The following is a 16754-nucleotide window of genomic DNA, read 5'->3' on the forward strand; positions in this document are numbered from 1 at the left end:
TCCCCCCCCCCCCCCCCCCCCCCCCCCCCCCTTTCCCCACTTTCAAATTTTGATTATTACATATTAGGAAAGTATTGTATGTGTCCTTGGCAATTCTGGAGCCAGTACTCGCCCCTCCCCTCACCTAATGATACAAACAAAATCCACTGAACACATTGTTATTGATCGCATTTTACTGCTTGAGAATATTCACCCACTTACAAAATAAACAAACAATAACAAATACTCATGCACGTGAAATATTCAAGGTCATTTGAGATCAAATCACTTGACAAAACAAACACACACAAAAAATCTTTCAAGATGTCCGGACATAAATTGGAATAATATATACTTTTTCAAGGTAAATAGACTATAATATATCATTCTTTTATTATTTTGTCATGCATTGATATCTTTAGTTGTTTAGGGGTGGACATTGTACTCATTTCATCTCAATAAAAGTGGATTTGGTTGACGTGTGTATAACAATTTGAATAAGTACGTCTTCATATCATTGCCTCCTTGCGATAACATAAAATGGCTAATATCAGTATGGACTATACTTGCGAACTTGTATGGTATCGTTTCATGATTTACACACAATTCGCGCATTTAAAACTTATATTAGGTTATATATGAATAGTCTGTTCAGAATGTAGGCCATTTTTACATGATATTTCCCGGAGAGGTTTGTTTATTTCAAATGTAAAATTTCCACAAAATATATTTCTATGTACCCGAAGACATGAAAAAACACATCATAATTCCCTTCAAGAAATCCCCCGTAAAAACGCCCAACATTACACACTGAAAAAATTGAAGAAAAAAAACATACATGTATTTCTTAATAATAATTAATTAATCAATTAATTAAATCGGTTGAAATATTCATCAACCCCCAAAACATCCACGTTTGGGGTAAATAATATACCCCAGGGTAGTAAACATACATGAATGGTGGTCATTTTACATACAATTTCTATTGTCTGAGCACGTTCGTATGTATATTGAATTTTGCTTATTTTATTAAAGTGAATTTGATTAAAACAGAACTGAGAATATTAGAATGTCTTTGAGTTTATAAATATGTTAAAATGAGCACACATTATTATTTTGAAATTTGTTTATATAGAAGACAATTTTCAGTTAAAATTTTGACATCTTTTTCTGTTGAAATTTTAAAGAGGGAAGTGTGATTCTTACGAAAAATTATATATTTATCGAGGCAAAGTCATTCTATCCGATTATCAGTACTGTTTCGAAGCATACAATCAAATCCACCTTACTAGACAAAAGTCGATATACCAACGAAATTTCTCAGACAATAGAAGAGGAGTTTGTTTATTTCAAATGTAAAATTCTCAAATCACAAAAATTGCACAATTTTCTTCAATAGTTTCCTGTAATATCATCCAACATTACAGACTGAAAATTCTTTAAAAAACAAGTTATTTCTATCCACCCGAAGACAATCGAAAAAAATAAAGTTTCCTTTAAGACATTAACCCTAAAAATGTACCACATTGCACACTGAAAATTTTGATAGAAACAACGTATCTCTTAATAATAATTTTTTCATCGGTTTTAATATTCTTCCAACCACAGACAATCCACGTGTGAGTAATGTGTGCCACCAGGGAGCAAAGGGTTAAAATTGTTTTTTCCATAGACTTTACACTTGGGATAAAACACATTTGCTCTCCCTTCCATATGTTAATGAATTTATATGTAATAATATATCAAGGAAAGGGAAAAATAAATAAGATATAAACAGGGTTTCAATCGCCCCTTAAACTTCAATCGTCTGCTATATTATATTTCCTAAACCCAAATTTATCCCGATAGATATATTCCGATATTGTTGTAAAAACTTTGAATTACTGCAAATTTCATCCAATTAGATGATATCTAGAAAAAATAGGTTTTTATTCGATTTACCCTGAAAATCCAATATTTTAGGCAATCACAGAAAAAATCTGGACAGAGGTTCACTCATTTTACGGTAATCCCGATTGCATCATTCGGGTTTTTTCGGATATTTTCGCAAGGACCTCTGTCTTGAATACATTTGCGAGCTTTGTAATCTCATTGCGAAAAATATCACTAATCCCGATTACAACACTCGGGAGTTCTCGGACATTTTTGTAAAGACCTCTGTCTTGAATACATGGTCGAGTTTTCCAATCCGTTTGCGGAAAAATATTAGTGATCCCGATTACACCACTCGTGATTTCTTGGGAAATTTTGTATTGCCGTGAAAGCCTCTGTCTTGAATTAAGGGACGAGCTCATTATCACTATTCGTGGAAAACACCAGAAAATCCCGATTACATAAAGATTTCAGAACACAATCATTTTGACGTGCTTAAACAGAGTTCAGTGCCTTTAATTACTAATTCACCTTGTTCCGTTCAAACAATCTCTTCCGCTCTGTCTTGTGCAGTTTCTGCAAGTCTTTCAGAACTTTCAGGACGTACCGTGTGAGGATTTTCCCATCACCTAAAGGATCATATAAGCGCCAATGTCTGTTGCTTTGAAAAGTCCTATGTATTACCACTTTATTGCGGTACATAGCGTTTGATGATTTTACATTTGAAATCAACACACAGCAAAGTTTACTGTGAACATATATCGCAATTTCGATTGGGAATTCTCCTTTGTAAAATCAAATTTCCACATACCGCTTTTAAATAGGTTAAAGTAGGTCGTAAAACTCCATTCATTTCACTTTTTATTTTTTGAATAGGTTACAATACATTCCCATTTTATTTGGTCGTGAAACATGTAATCCGATTTTAATTTAACTCTGAATACTATAACTACTTTAACTACTTTAAACTATATCGGATTTTAATGGAACTATATATATAGAAAATAAGTTTTTATGTGCAGGCCGTATTCATCAATCATCTGTTATATAAAAACACAATTTCTCATTAGAAAGACCAAACACAACAGTAGCGACTCCGGTCTCGTGGGGTAAAAGCAGGCGGAAGGGGGGTTGGGTCTCTTGGGGTTGAAATTCCAAGCCGGGGGGTCTAAGGGGTTAAATTCCACACCCCTAGAAAAAAATTAATTTTCTGAGACACTTAGGGCTATTGGCGAATAACACATTTCTTAGAAACGAAGAAACGAAACGGGTGTGCAATAGGGGAAACAATCTATTTTTATGGATGGTCGGTTGCTCTATCCACTGCGCTTCCGACTTAAATACTCATGAATCATCAAAACTACAACTACTCAGACACATTAATTGATATACATAATATGTTATACACGTATTACAATCCATTTATAGAAATAGAAATGTTAAAACAGAACCTTAAAAAAACTCGTGATCTTCAGATAACTGACCTATTTTCGGCGTGCGTTCCTAGATAAGATGGACAAATAGAATCCTCATGCCTACACTTCGAAACAAATCCTTTTATATGTAGCTTCGATTGCAACCACGAGTATATTTTGTGTTGTGAATAAAAAGATTGCATCTAAATTGTCGGTTTGATTATAAGCCGAGAATTCTAAGGTTCGTTGAATCCTACTGTTAGACATAAAAATATAATTAACAGTATATAGTTATGATAATTCTGAATAGTTTAGGGCTGAATTCAGTTTGGTAAACACCCTAAAAATTATGAAATTCGGGTTAATAAAATTTCTCTTGAATTTATTCACTATTATAACAAATTCAGTAACATTTTCAATTTCACAAATGTATAGTCCGAAATATTCTGTAATTCTTCGTGCTTAGTCTTACTTTTCCCAATTGTTGCCATTTCATTTTCATTCATTCATTCATTCATTCATTCATTCATTCATTCATTCATTCATTCATTCATTCATTCAGTCAGTCAGTCAGTCACTCATCACCATATCATTCATTCATTTAATCACCCACTCATCCTAATTGTTATTTTACTTCATTCATTCATTCATTTCATTTATTCAATCGGATTTTTGTATCTAAATAAAGTGCCACCAACATGAAGTAAGCCAATATGCTGTGAGCCCTCTTTGATAATTCTGTTCCCCTACACATCCCCTCCTCCCAATTATTTCTTAAAACAAACAACTGCCCAGAAATTCAATCCGAATAGTCCAAAATCTTGAGTGGAAAAAATCCTGAAATAATGTTCATGTTTATATTTTTATCACAGTAAACACATTCGTAAACCAACATTACTATTTTGAACCTTACATTTATAGAAAAATAATCGGTAAAATTCGATTTACCAATGAATCTGCAAAGACTACTTCGGATAATACAGTGATTGTACAATGAAAACGTTTGTTAAACAGCTGTCCTGATGAAGGTTTTAAATCCGAAACACGAATGGAATAAAATTAACTCCTGTAAATTTGATATATCAATATTTTTAGTTGCACATATACAGTGTTATTGCTATTCGTCTTGAATGTGAAGAGATAATTTTGTCAGACAGAAAGTGGGAATGATGAAAGAAAATCCATACAAAAGATCGAAAACTTCTTTCAATTCCTTTATAACAAACTGTACAACATGAATGATTGATTAATACCACTAGAAATCACAGTTTGTATGCCCTTTTTTTCATCATTCATGGTTTAAGGTCAAATTCGGGAAGACAAAATTATGCCGAATTTGACCTTAAACCATGAATGATGAAAAAAAGGCATACAAACTGTAAAAAATGAATGATTGATTAATACCACTACAAATCACTCGAAATTGAAAGTGACCCCCTTGCCTTAACTCCCTCATATACTCTGCTTATAAAAAAATACACTTTTTTATAGGACAGTAGGCCACATCATTGTGAACTTTTCTTTTGGAGAAAACCTGTGTATTGAACAAATGCAGTTTTATAAAAAAAATAAGTCAATTAAATCATATTTAAGTCATTTATTCACCTAAATTTTTGGCAAAAATAATTGAATTCATTTCCAGCTGTCTGATGAGGATTTTATATCCGATACCCACCTAAATAGAATGAGATGAGCTCTTTTTAATTCATGATCATGAAGTTCAACTTCAATTGATTTGTTTCATTTAAATTGACAGTGATGTGGTTGATTGTGAAGGCTTAATTGTGTGGTTTTGAAAAAAAAGTCAGGAAAGTCAGGAAAAACTACTTATCAATAGGCAAGTTATGTTATGTTTTTTAAATTTAACTGTGTTCCCCTGTCAGTGACTTTAGAAAGAGCGTCTAGTCGATCGGATGAATCCCCGTATGATGCAGGCTTTGTGCAGTCCCGTTCCCTATTTAAGGATATAAATCGAAAAATCGATGGCACTGTCATGGCAAAAACACGTCTGTTGCATAATTACTATAAAAATATATTTTATTTTATTTCATTTTTGTGGTGAAATGGAATGGATGTTTGAAACTGTATGTTTTAAAGAAATTATGTTAACTGAATGTCACAGTTTTACAGAAGGTAAGCCAACTACACATATCTATACTATTGAAGTTCTTCCAAAAACATTTATCTTTGAGTGCAGTATTACCATTAGACTATATTTGATTTTATTTCATTTTTGTGGTGATATGCAATGGATGTTTGGAACTATATGTTTTAAAGAAACTATGTCTACTGAATGTCACAGTTTTACAGAAGGTAAGCCAACTACACACATATCTATATTTTTGAGGTATTTCCAAAAGCATATTTGTCTTTCAATGTTTTTTCTACGACAGTCCCTATCTAATGACATTAGCATGCCCCATGGAACCCGTTTTTGTTACATATTACAAAACACTGATGTTGCAAAGTGCAGTATTACCATTAGAATATATTTTATTTTATTTCATTTTTGTGGTGATATGTAATGGATGTTTGAAACGGTATGTTTTAAAGAAATTATGTTAACCGAATGTCACAGTTTTACAGAAAGTAAGCCAACTTCACACATATCTATACTTTTGAAGTATTTCCAAAAGCATTTGTCTTTGAATGTTTCTACGAAAATCTAATGACTTCAACCAATCATAGCATGTCCTATAGAACCCGTTTTTGATACATATTATAACAAAAGCTGTATTGGAATCCGCTAATTTGTGGGCGTATACATAATGGGAAGACAATTGCTTTTACACGTAGGACTATATTGTCCTGCAAATCGGCAATGGAATTAGCTGCTATTTAGGGTATACATTTTGGCCATCACATGACAAGATAGGCTTTTGTTCACACGTATTGAGCCTCTATACTTCCGTCTTACACGGCGCATACCAGCTCTACATGCTATGATTTTTACAGATTTTTTTATTTGTACCCACATTATTATTCATCTATGAAAGCTGTGATGGCATTTACAACTATGTGGGTGTATATTAGATGTGTTACCTCGCGACATGTAACACACTAATGTATAATGTTTAGTATTGAATGGTTTTGTAGATGATGGTTAAAAAGAATAGTTATAGATTATAGTTAAGAAGAGTAGTTATAGATAATGGTGACGAAGAATAGTTGTAGATAATGGTTAAGAAGAATAGTTATAGATGATAGTTTAGAAATATGGTTATAGATAATGGTTTACGAGAATAGTTATAGTTAATGGTTTACGAGAATAGTTATAGTTAATGCTTTACAAGAATAGTTATAGTTAATTGTTTACACGAATAGTTATAGTTAATGGTTTACATGAATAGTTATTGTTAATGGTGAAGAAGAATAGTTACAGACAACGATTTAGAAGAATTATTGTATATCATGGTTAAGTTAGATGGTAAGCGAGTTTTGTTTTAAACTAATGAAGCTTTTTGTTTCTTGTTTGCAGGTTAAAGTGGAACAGAAATTACATCTCATATTATACTGACTTTATCTGATACAAAACACAAACATTCTATACGTAGCTACCTCAAAAAGTATATGTAGTGGTTTTCAAATGCTAGATGGTTATTACCAGACTGTTTTAATGTCATTGTGAGATATTTCTTATTATTTCATATTGAGAGGCCTTGACCAACTGGCAGATTCAGGTCTATTAGATTGCGTTTGTAGAAAATTTGTTGTGGAATATCTCGGTATGGTATATCAACCAGTCAATATCTAAATGTACAATATTGTATTACTCTGTAGTATACCCTGAAATGTCTAGCAGATGTCCTTGGCTTACATGTTAGTTGTTTAAAGAGTTTTAAAGACTCCCATTTTGGATTGAGAAAAATGGCAGATATTTGAGTTCTGTTTTTTTCTGACATGTCCAGATAGTCCATGTGAATATTGGTGCAAAATTTCAGCATTGTAGCTTTTTAAGTTTTCACGCCAAAAATTTATTTGTCTTTGAGCACTTCTTGTGCACCAATATGCAGACTGCATATAGCTAGTTTGAAAACTTACAGATTTGGATTTGCTTTCTTGTGTTTTTTGAAGTCCTTGGGGTCTAATTAGTAGGAAAAGATCAAAACTTGAGCCAAAAGTTTGTATTTGAAAAAGTTGTCTATAGGCCATATTTTCCTCTATGGCCAATATGCATTAAAAATGTTAAAAAAAATATTTTCTGTTCTATGGCAGATATTTGAACGGAACATTTTTGCGAAAGCAGCACTAAAGGTGGAGGAGAGTAGGAGATGTAAATTTCATGCAATCAGCTGAAAATTTAAAGGTTTTGATCAGTTTTACGTGGTTAAACCATGATTTTAGGCAAATGGGGTAAACAATTTGGACAGAGGTTGTGTCAGTTTACGGTAATCCCGATTACATCATTCAAGTTTTCTCGGAAATTTTCGCAAGGACCTCTGTCTTCAATGAACAAGCTTGCCTGTCAAAATACGGAAAATATTAGTTCTCCCGATTACATCACTCGGCTTGCCTCGGAAATTTTCGCAATGACCTCTGTCTTGAATGAACGAGCTTACCTATCCAATAACGGAAAATATCAGTAATCCCGATTGAAATCGATCGGGATTTCTCGGTAATTTTCGAAAGGGCCTCTGTCTTGATACATGGTCGAGTTTTCCAATCCGTTTACGGAAAATATCAGTAAACCCGATTACAATACTCGGGATTTTTGGGGAAGTTTTGTATTGCTGCTTAGACCTCTGTCTTGAATTAGGGGACGAGCTCATTATAACTGTTCACGGAAATACCAGAAAATACCGATTACATGAATCCTCCAGAACACAATTAAATAGATAATCTTGACGTTCTTAAATAGAGTTCCGTACCTTTAATTACAATTCCATCTATCTCACTCTGTTCCGTTCAAATAGGTGTTGTATTCAGCTCTTTGCGCTCTGTCTAGTACAGTTACTGAATGCTTTCGGAACTTTCAAAACGAACATTGTGAAGTGCCCTTTCTAAACTTGTCTGTCTTTGTGTTTTTAAAACCCTAAGCGTCCAACATTTCGACAAAAAGGCGTGAACTATTGGGGATATAGGTACGTTAGTCTAGAATAGTAGGTACTCGGAATATAAGTTTTAACGCTGTAGTTAACACACGGAATGAGTGAATCAGAAAAGAATACGACCACCGATATTTTAATGGAAATTTCACAAAAGCTAGTTAAAACATTATAGAATCAAATTTGAAATTTTTTATCATAATGAAAGGTCTTATAACGTATAATAGTGTTTCCAAAATGTCTTCTTATTTCCTTGGAAAATTGTCAACGTTGTTTTTTTCTCTGTGTACTAGTGTAGAGTTTCCTTCTTTCTATTGGATTTGTTGACACATCATATTATTGTGTGCTCATTTTGCCCCTAAAGCGATCAATCCAACAGAACTGTCTGATACCTTCATTCTTTAACACTGTCATTTTGAAAGTAAGTCTTCTGTTTATTATTTATGGCTCTATGCGATGGTGGAGGTGTCATAAAATGCTTAGTTTAAGTGAAATTTCAAAGACCACATAAGTCTGATTGAAAATTGAAATAATGCAAATAGATGCTATCAGTGTCCCCGATACAAATACATACAAATACATATGGTCAATATGAGTATATATTCATCAGTGAATATACCTGGTGTCATAAAGAATCCCTGTAAAATGCATTTTTATTAAGTTTTTTGGATTTATCGGATTATATAAGGATCCTGTTATGTTATTTATGACACAAGGTATATCTAATGATAAATATATGCTCTTATTGGCCAAGTTTAAAGTTTTATTTTTATTCTAAGACGTAGTATCCCATTAAGTTACACTGTTTTCATTCAGTCACTCATTCATTCAGATATTCATTCAGTAATATATTCATTTAGTAATTCTTTCAGTAATTCAATCAGTAATTCATTCATTCATAAGTTAATGTATTCATTCAGTAAATTATCATTCATTCATTCATTCAGTAATTCACCATCGATCTAAAATAAAACAAGTTTATATTCATGCTGATGAAATGTAGGCCTACCGCCTTTATTATTAGATTCATATAAACAGTACTACAATGTTGTGATGAGTAACGTCGTTATATTGATAATCTGAGATGAACTATAACGTTCTGCTGATCAAAAATTGATCAAATTATGAAAAAAAAAACAAAACTATTAGCTTTCTAGTATTTGGAAGTTGGTCAATCAAAGCTGTAAAATATTTTTCAACTTCGGGGTATTCTTAAATAAAACGCGACACGGATTAATAATCTTTTTACTTCGGACCACAATAAGACTACATTCACCCCCCTTTGACCGCATGCAAATTTCATTGAATCACACAGCACGTGCAAGACGATAAAAAATGGATGCTAAAGGTTATGTGAAATTTATAGCAGAATTCTGTGTATTGAACGTCATATAAACAGTTTTACGAAAGGTCAGTTAAAAACATTGTTAAACTTTGAGACTTTGGTCTGCTAGCATTAATATCATGACATATTAAGTAATATTTTCAATTTCATAAAAGCGTAGTCCAAAGCGTTCTGTACTCTTGCGTGTTGATGTATGTCAATCGTATTCATTTTTTTATTATTAATTCATTCACTCATACGAATTTTCAGAAACATGTTTCGACAGAATGAGATGGGTGAATGTCTCTCGAATCGACGAATATCCTGAAAAGAACATCAGACTTAGACGTTTTGACCTTATTTTTATTACTGCATTCATTCATTTAAAAGGATAGTTTACTTCTTCCATTTCATACATTTTAAAAATATAAATACATCTGCTTCATTCATTCATTCATTCATGTATTAAAACAGTAAGTTATTTCATCTGTTTCATTCACTCATTCATTCACTCATTTATTCGGATGTTTGATTGTTTCTATCTGAGTAGCGTGTCGGCAGCATCAAATGAGTATCAATTCGAGACGAGTCTTCATAATGTGAACTTATCACGGTGTTGACTTTTCGTCTCGAATAGTTTGCTCATAGACCACTGTGGTGTCTGAATCGCATTTTGTCAAGTATTTTCATGTAAATTGAAATAACGTTCATAGGCAAATTCCGTTGAATCGAAGGAATTTAAATGAATTTGAATTTCAAAAGAGTACCGATAGTCTTAAAATGAGTTTGTGTTGACTAAAAAAGAAATTTGTGTAAGTTTATACTGATTAGAAACGTACTTTCGTACCAGAAATTTCAACTAAATAACAAATATACTAAATTATGCCTGGAAATTGCCCTCTGTAAAACAAATTTCTCAGCTCAACATGGATTATTTATTTCTACTACAGACCACACTCATTGAAAAGTTATCTCCCTTTGACCACGAGTAAACCCTGTTAATGAAATCTGTACTTGCTTTTTGTAGGTCGTGTTAATTCTAATATTGAAAGAAGCCCTATGTATTGAATATCATTTAAAACCGTTATGTTTAAGGTAAGCGATTTTCCCTTATATAGGATAGTTTACTTCATTTCCAAGTAAGATGTCCTGATGAGGATTTTATATCCGAATCTCGCATGGAAAGAATGTCATAACAAGGTCGAATCTTTTTGTAAATTAGGATCTAAAACCAAAAACGTCGAAAAGAAATTCAGAATGACGCAATTGTCCCTCTAAGCACAATCAAAAACTTGAAAACTGTAAATATGGATTGTTGATTTCTATTACAGACCACATTCAATTGAAATTGTCTCCCTTTGATCATTGGTAAACTCTGTTAATGACCACTAAACATTCTTATTTTAGTGTGTGTGAATTTGAGTTTTGTGTGAAATCCTTTGTATTGAGTTTCATTTAAAACAGTTATGTGAAAGGTACGCAAATGTATTCATTCATTCATTCCCCTAATAATGTATAATTTGTCCAATCCAGATTTCCTGATGATGATTTTATATCCAAAGCGGGCATGGCCACAATAAGATCCATTCCTGTCGAAGGGATATGGTAACCAATATTTATGATTGCACATTCTACTGGTTGTCATTTAGGCTTGACTGGTCTTTGGTCGAAACATTCTGATAATAAAGACCCTTAAACCACAAACGTCGGACGGAAATTATGGTGCGAATGTTCCCTTAATACAAAGCTTGTTGATTTCTATCATACTCAATTGAATTTAGTCTGCTTAGAGCACGAGTAAACGTTGTTAATTATCACTCTACTTTCTTATTGTAGGGCATGTGAATTCAGGTTTTGAAAGAAAAGTGTGTATTGAACACAAATACAAAGGTTACGAAAGGTAAGCACATTCATTTACTCTGTCACGCATTTATTCATTCATTCATTCGTCAGCTTTACCAAATGTCAAAAATCAGCTGGAATTGAGCTCTTGAAAATTAAGTATCATGGAAAAAAAACCTGTTTCTTAGTTATTGCATTTAATTTCATTTCAGTTATTTTTATTTTCATTGACGGTTACATAATTGTCCAAGTTGAACCCTAGTTTTCAAAGAAAGCCTATGTATTGAACGTAGGTTTTAAAGTGTTTTCAAAAGGCACGTCATTAGACCGGATTCATACATTCATTCAACTTTTTTCATTTGCTTATTCTTTAGTTCATTCGTTCATTCCTTACTTAATTGTAAAATTAATCCGATTCCAAAACTATCTGATAAGCTCGTTCTTTCTTTCATTCATTCATTTATTCCTTCCTTCCTTCCTTCCTTCCTTTATATTGAATAGTTTACATGTTTTCAAACCAGATTGCCTAAATTAAGATTTTTATTCGAAAATTATATCGTTTAATTTGATTATATTTCATGACAATTGGCGGTGATATGGATGTTCAGTTTTAGTTTTGAAATAATTTGAGTGTATTAAACAGAAACCTATTTTATATTCATTCATTAAATGTTTGAGTTCCGTATCATCTCAGATTTGTCTGGTGTTATAAAAACACTGACGTTTCTATGGGTCATGTCACACCTCCCTACACAGAATTCTTTCCATTCTCTGTTTTCCAAGTTGACCTTATTTCAATTTTGGATACCCCAGGCAAGACATAACTCAATCCTCAGAATTCATTTCATTCTGCAATACTTTGCCGATCAGTTGGAGAAAAGTAAAATGTTAAACTGTATTATTTTCAGTGATATGGATGGCCAAGTTAAGTTAAGTTAAGTTAAGTTAAATTCATTCATTCATTCTTTATCAAGTTAACCTTATTTCAATTTTGTATTCCCCTGTCAATGAATAATGCAGTGCATACGGACTGATATTGAAAAAGCCCAGTTTCCAAAAAATCCACCTTTAGAGGAATACTTCAGATCAATATGAACAATTTAAAGTTGCTGTAAAAGGAAATAGCTAAGGAATACTACAATACTTTGCCGATCAGGGACTAAGTAAAATGTAAAAAAGTAAAATGTTAAACTGCATTATATTATTTTCAGTGATATTGATGTTAAAGTTTTAAATTAAGTTAAGTTAAGTTCTGACCGAAATTAAGTTTAGGTGAAACCTTGCGTAACATTTAACGTTACGACTTTGATTTTAAAAACTTGTTGATTATGATGAATGTTTTAATTCCGTTGTATATATTTGATGTCATTGGTATAGATCAGTGGCCTTTACGCGGTATGACATCTCCCTCCTCAGAATTTCATTCATTCATTCACTCATTCACTCATTATCATTCATTCACCCATTCATTCATTCTTTGCCAAGTTATCTTTATTTCAATTTTGGATGTCCCTGTCAATGAATAATGCAGTTCATAGGTACTGATACTGAAATTTGTTTCCGAACAGCTTAGTAAAAACAATTTAAAGTTGCTTTAACAGTTTGAAATAGCTAAGAAATCCTGTAAAACTTTGCCGACCAAGGACTAACCAGTTGGAGAAAAGTAAAATGTTAAACTGCATTATTTTATTTTCAGTGATATTGAGGTTAATGGCCAAGTTAAGTTAAGTTTTATATTAAGTTAAGTTTTGACTGAAATTTAGTTTAGATGGTATCCTGATGTCCATTGAACGTTATAAAAAATACTTCCAGGTAAGCCTTACTTTGATTTTAAAAACTGTCGTGTTCATTATGATTAATGTGTAAATTTCGCTGTATTTTTGTGGTGTTATTGGTATAGATCAGTGTTTTTACGAGTTATGACATCTCCCTCCCCAGAATTCATTTCATTCATTCATTCATTCATTCATTCATTCATTCATTCATTCATTCATTATTCATTCATCATGTTTGCCGAGTTAAACTTATTTCAAGTTTGGATACCCCAGTCAAATGTCTGAGTTTCTGAACAGATCAGTGTGAAGTTGCTAACAGGAAATTGCTAAAGAGTACTTGAATACTTTGGCGACCAAGGACTGATCATTTGGAGAAAAGTAAAACGTTAAACTGCATTATTTTATTTTATTTTATTTTCGGTAATATCGATGGCCAAGTTAAGATTTAAATCAAGTAACGTTTTGACTGAAGTTTAGTTTACACGATATTTTGATGTCCATTGAACGTTATTAAAACAGTTTTATTTTCGAAAGGTAAGCCTGACTTTGATTTAAAAAACTTATGCATTACCATCAATGTTTTAATTCCGTTGCATTGTATTGCTGTTACTGATATAGATCAGTGGCGTTTTTACGGCGTATTTAAGATTTTAGGACTGACATGGTAAGATGGTCTGTAGAACAAATGTCCCCTGAATGCATAATATCCCGAGATAGATTAACATAGCTGTTCATACAAAATGCCCCTCTTTGCACTGTAACATTAAAATCCATATTCATTAAATTTCATTTTCATTTCATGTAACGGTGACCTGGGTATCAAATGCCAGGTAAATGTAGTTTTGATAGAATTTTAGTTTTGAAACATATCTTATAATCGAAAGAAATTAAAACTGTTTTACAAATTTAAGGTAAGCCAATTAAAATATACGTGATCTTCAGGGCAGAGACTTTTTACCATGCTGCGGTAAAAAGTACCCCTGTCATAAAAGCTGCGGTGTGGTAAACATTGGTTTTGTCTGTATTGATAACAAAGTTGAAAGGACAAATCTTTCACAAAACGTTTCCTTTCAAGATTGTCATTTTTGTTCAAATTGTGGTGGCCTTAGATCGGAGTCAAATTTTATAAAAGAAAATGGTACTTACTTGGAGTAAAAAAAAATCCGTCATCATTAATCCACATGGTGCAGAAAAGTAAGACGTAAAACTCCATTAATTCCGTTTGGACTAAAAATGCGTCATAAAAAACTTAATCTTACAGTTTCGCTCGTTGTCTGTATTAACAGCGTAATATGTGCACATTTGTTTTCCAATTTCAATAAGTGATTTCTTAAATAACATTGCCAGAAAATTGGCACAAATCATCTAGTGTTTAATTTTGCAGACCGCTTAAAATATGCGATAAGGGTTAAATTCGAGACCATGCCGATTTCCGAAAGCACTATCTGTGACTTATGAAAGGAAGTATTTCTTACCCTAAGAAGGATTTGAACCCACGGTATTTTATCGCATTACATATGCGGACTTTCTCATCACTTAATGAGCTATTCAACTAACGTATGATTTTGATTTGATTCGGACAGATTGAAGAGATGGTAAAGTCTAGCTTATATTGAATTTGTTACTTTTAACGAACAGTGTTCTACTTTGTAGTAACCCTCGCTGTACAGGAATTTGATCGAATTTAAAGATACACTTTTGTCTTATTACTTACAATAAAATGACTTGGCGTTCAGATATTTGCTCTTGAAATGCAAACCTGCAAACTTTGTCCCGTAACCACTCGTTTGTTTTCGAAACATTTCATTTCAATCTAGATCAGGGTTTTCCGACCTTTTCTGTCTATTGCACCTTTCAGAATCCTTGATGGAATGCATTACCTACCCTTCCCCTTATAGATCCTTACTATTTTTTCGATTTATCTTAGGCTTTACCTGTAAACCTTTTTATGTCGAAAAATATAATCCGGACTGAAAAAAAAATTAAATTATGATTGTCCATAAAGTTTATACTAGACTACCAAACAGCCTCAGTGGAAAACGTTATAGACTAACAATGCGGCCATGTACATCACTTTTAAGCTATATTTGATGCCACTGCAAGGCAATGACAATTTGTTCACAAAACACTTTGTAAAATATAAAGTTTAAGAAAGATTCAAAATAGAATAGCCATTTGGAATATATATGGCATTTTAAATCATCTATCTAATCTGTACCCCTTTAAACATCGCACTTTTGTTAAGAATGACATAATTTTCTGTAGTTGAAATAAACTACTTACTTTAATTACATTATATTGCCCTTTCACGAGAATAAACGCGGAGCAAGTCAACAATGTTTGAGTATGATATGATATTTCACGGTCAATAAAAACCAGCATTGATTATCCATTTTACGGGGCGCTTAACAAGTCAATGTAAAATTTTATCAGCTGATGGGGCCGCGTGACCTCTTTCAATGCTAAGCCTATGGGAAATTATACATGTTTCGACCTAATTTGGACTTTAAAAAAAAAAAAAAAAAAAAAAAAAAACAATTTGCAGCTTCACCACGGTCAAACCAGTTGAGATAGGATGTTGAAATTTTGACAGGTACTAGTTTGAAATCTTAGCTTTGCAATGCCACAAACCGCGATTCCATATCTGCCTTACTTTGGAAGCACTGAGCGTTTTAGTTTTGTCCATGAAAAACCGGATTTTTTGGCACTTTTCCGCAAAATAAAAAAGTGCTCAGAATTCACTTTTATGTACATTGGGAGAGAGCTAGAGAAGCACCGAGTCCAAAAAACCGGGTTACATCGATTTCCGAGACCAAAAAAATTCGACCCAAAAATGGATTTTGGTACCACAGGTAGCTACCTGTTGAAATTTGCCAATTTTGACTTTTTTGAAAATCCAAATTTTGCAGCTTCACCACGGTCAAACCAGTTGAGATAGGATGCTGAAATTTTGACAGGTACTAGTTTGAAATCTTAGCTTTGCAATGCCACAAACCGCGATTCCATATCTGCCTTACTTTGGAAGCACTGAGCGTTTTAGTTTTGTCCATGAAAAACCGGATTTTTTGGCACTTTTCCGCAAAATAAAAAAGTGCTCAGAATTCACTTTTATGCACATTGGGAGAGAGCTAGAGAAGCACCGAGTCCAAAAAACCGGGTTACATCGATTTCCGAGACCAAAAAAATTCGACCCAAAAATGGATTTTGGTACCACAGGTAGCTACCTGTTGAAATTTGCCAATTTTGACTTTTTTGAAAATCCAAATTTTGCAGCTTCACCACGGTCAAACCAGTTGAGATAGGATGCTGAAATTTTGACAGGTACTAGTTTGAAATCTTAGCTTTGCAATGCCACAAACCGCGATTCCATATCTGCCTTACTTTGGAAGCACTGAGCGTTTTAGTTTTGTCCATGAAAAACCCGGATTTTTTGGCACTTTTCCGCAAAATAAAAAAGTGCTCAGAATTCACTTTTATGCACATGGGAGAGAGCTAGAGAAGC

At 32.9% G+C, this 16754-nt stretch overlaps 1 protein-coding gene across 1 annotated transcript in view; it reads left to right on the forward strand.

The window, feature by feature from the left end:
• Positions 1-5329: 5329 nt before the first annotated feature.
• LOTGIDRAFT_155971 (hypothetical protein) overlaps positions 5330-16754 on the forward strand; it is a gene marked incomplete at both ends in the record, with an annotated part of 34086 nt that continues 22661 nt past the window's right edge. The window contains 3 exons of the mRNA XM_009046011.1: positions 5330-5399; positions 5433-5579; positions 11472-11535. Coding sequence (XP_009044259.1) covers positions 5330-5399; positions 5433-5579; positions 11472-11535 — 281 coding nt within the window. The remainder of the gene's footprint in view (positions 5400-5432; positions 5580-11471; positions 11536-16754) is intronic.

This window comes from Lottia gigantea (assembly GCF_000327385.1).
Source record: "Lottia gigantea unplaced genomic scaffold LOTGIsca_10, whole genome shotgun sequence".
In the NCBI taxonomy this organism is placed as follows: Eukaryota; Metazoa; Mollusca; class Gastropoda; family Lottiidae; genus Lottia; species Lottia gigantea.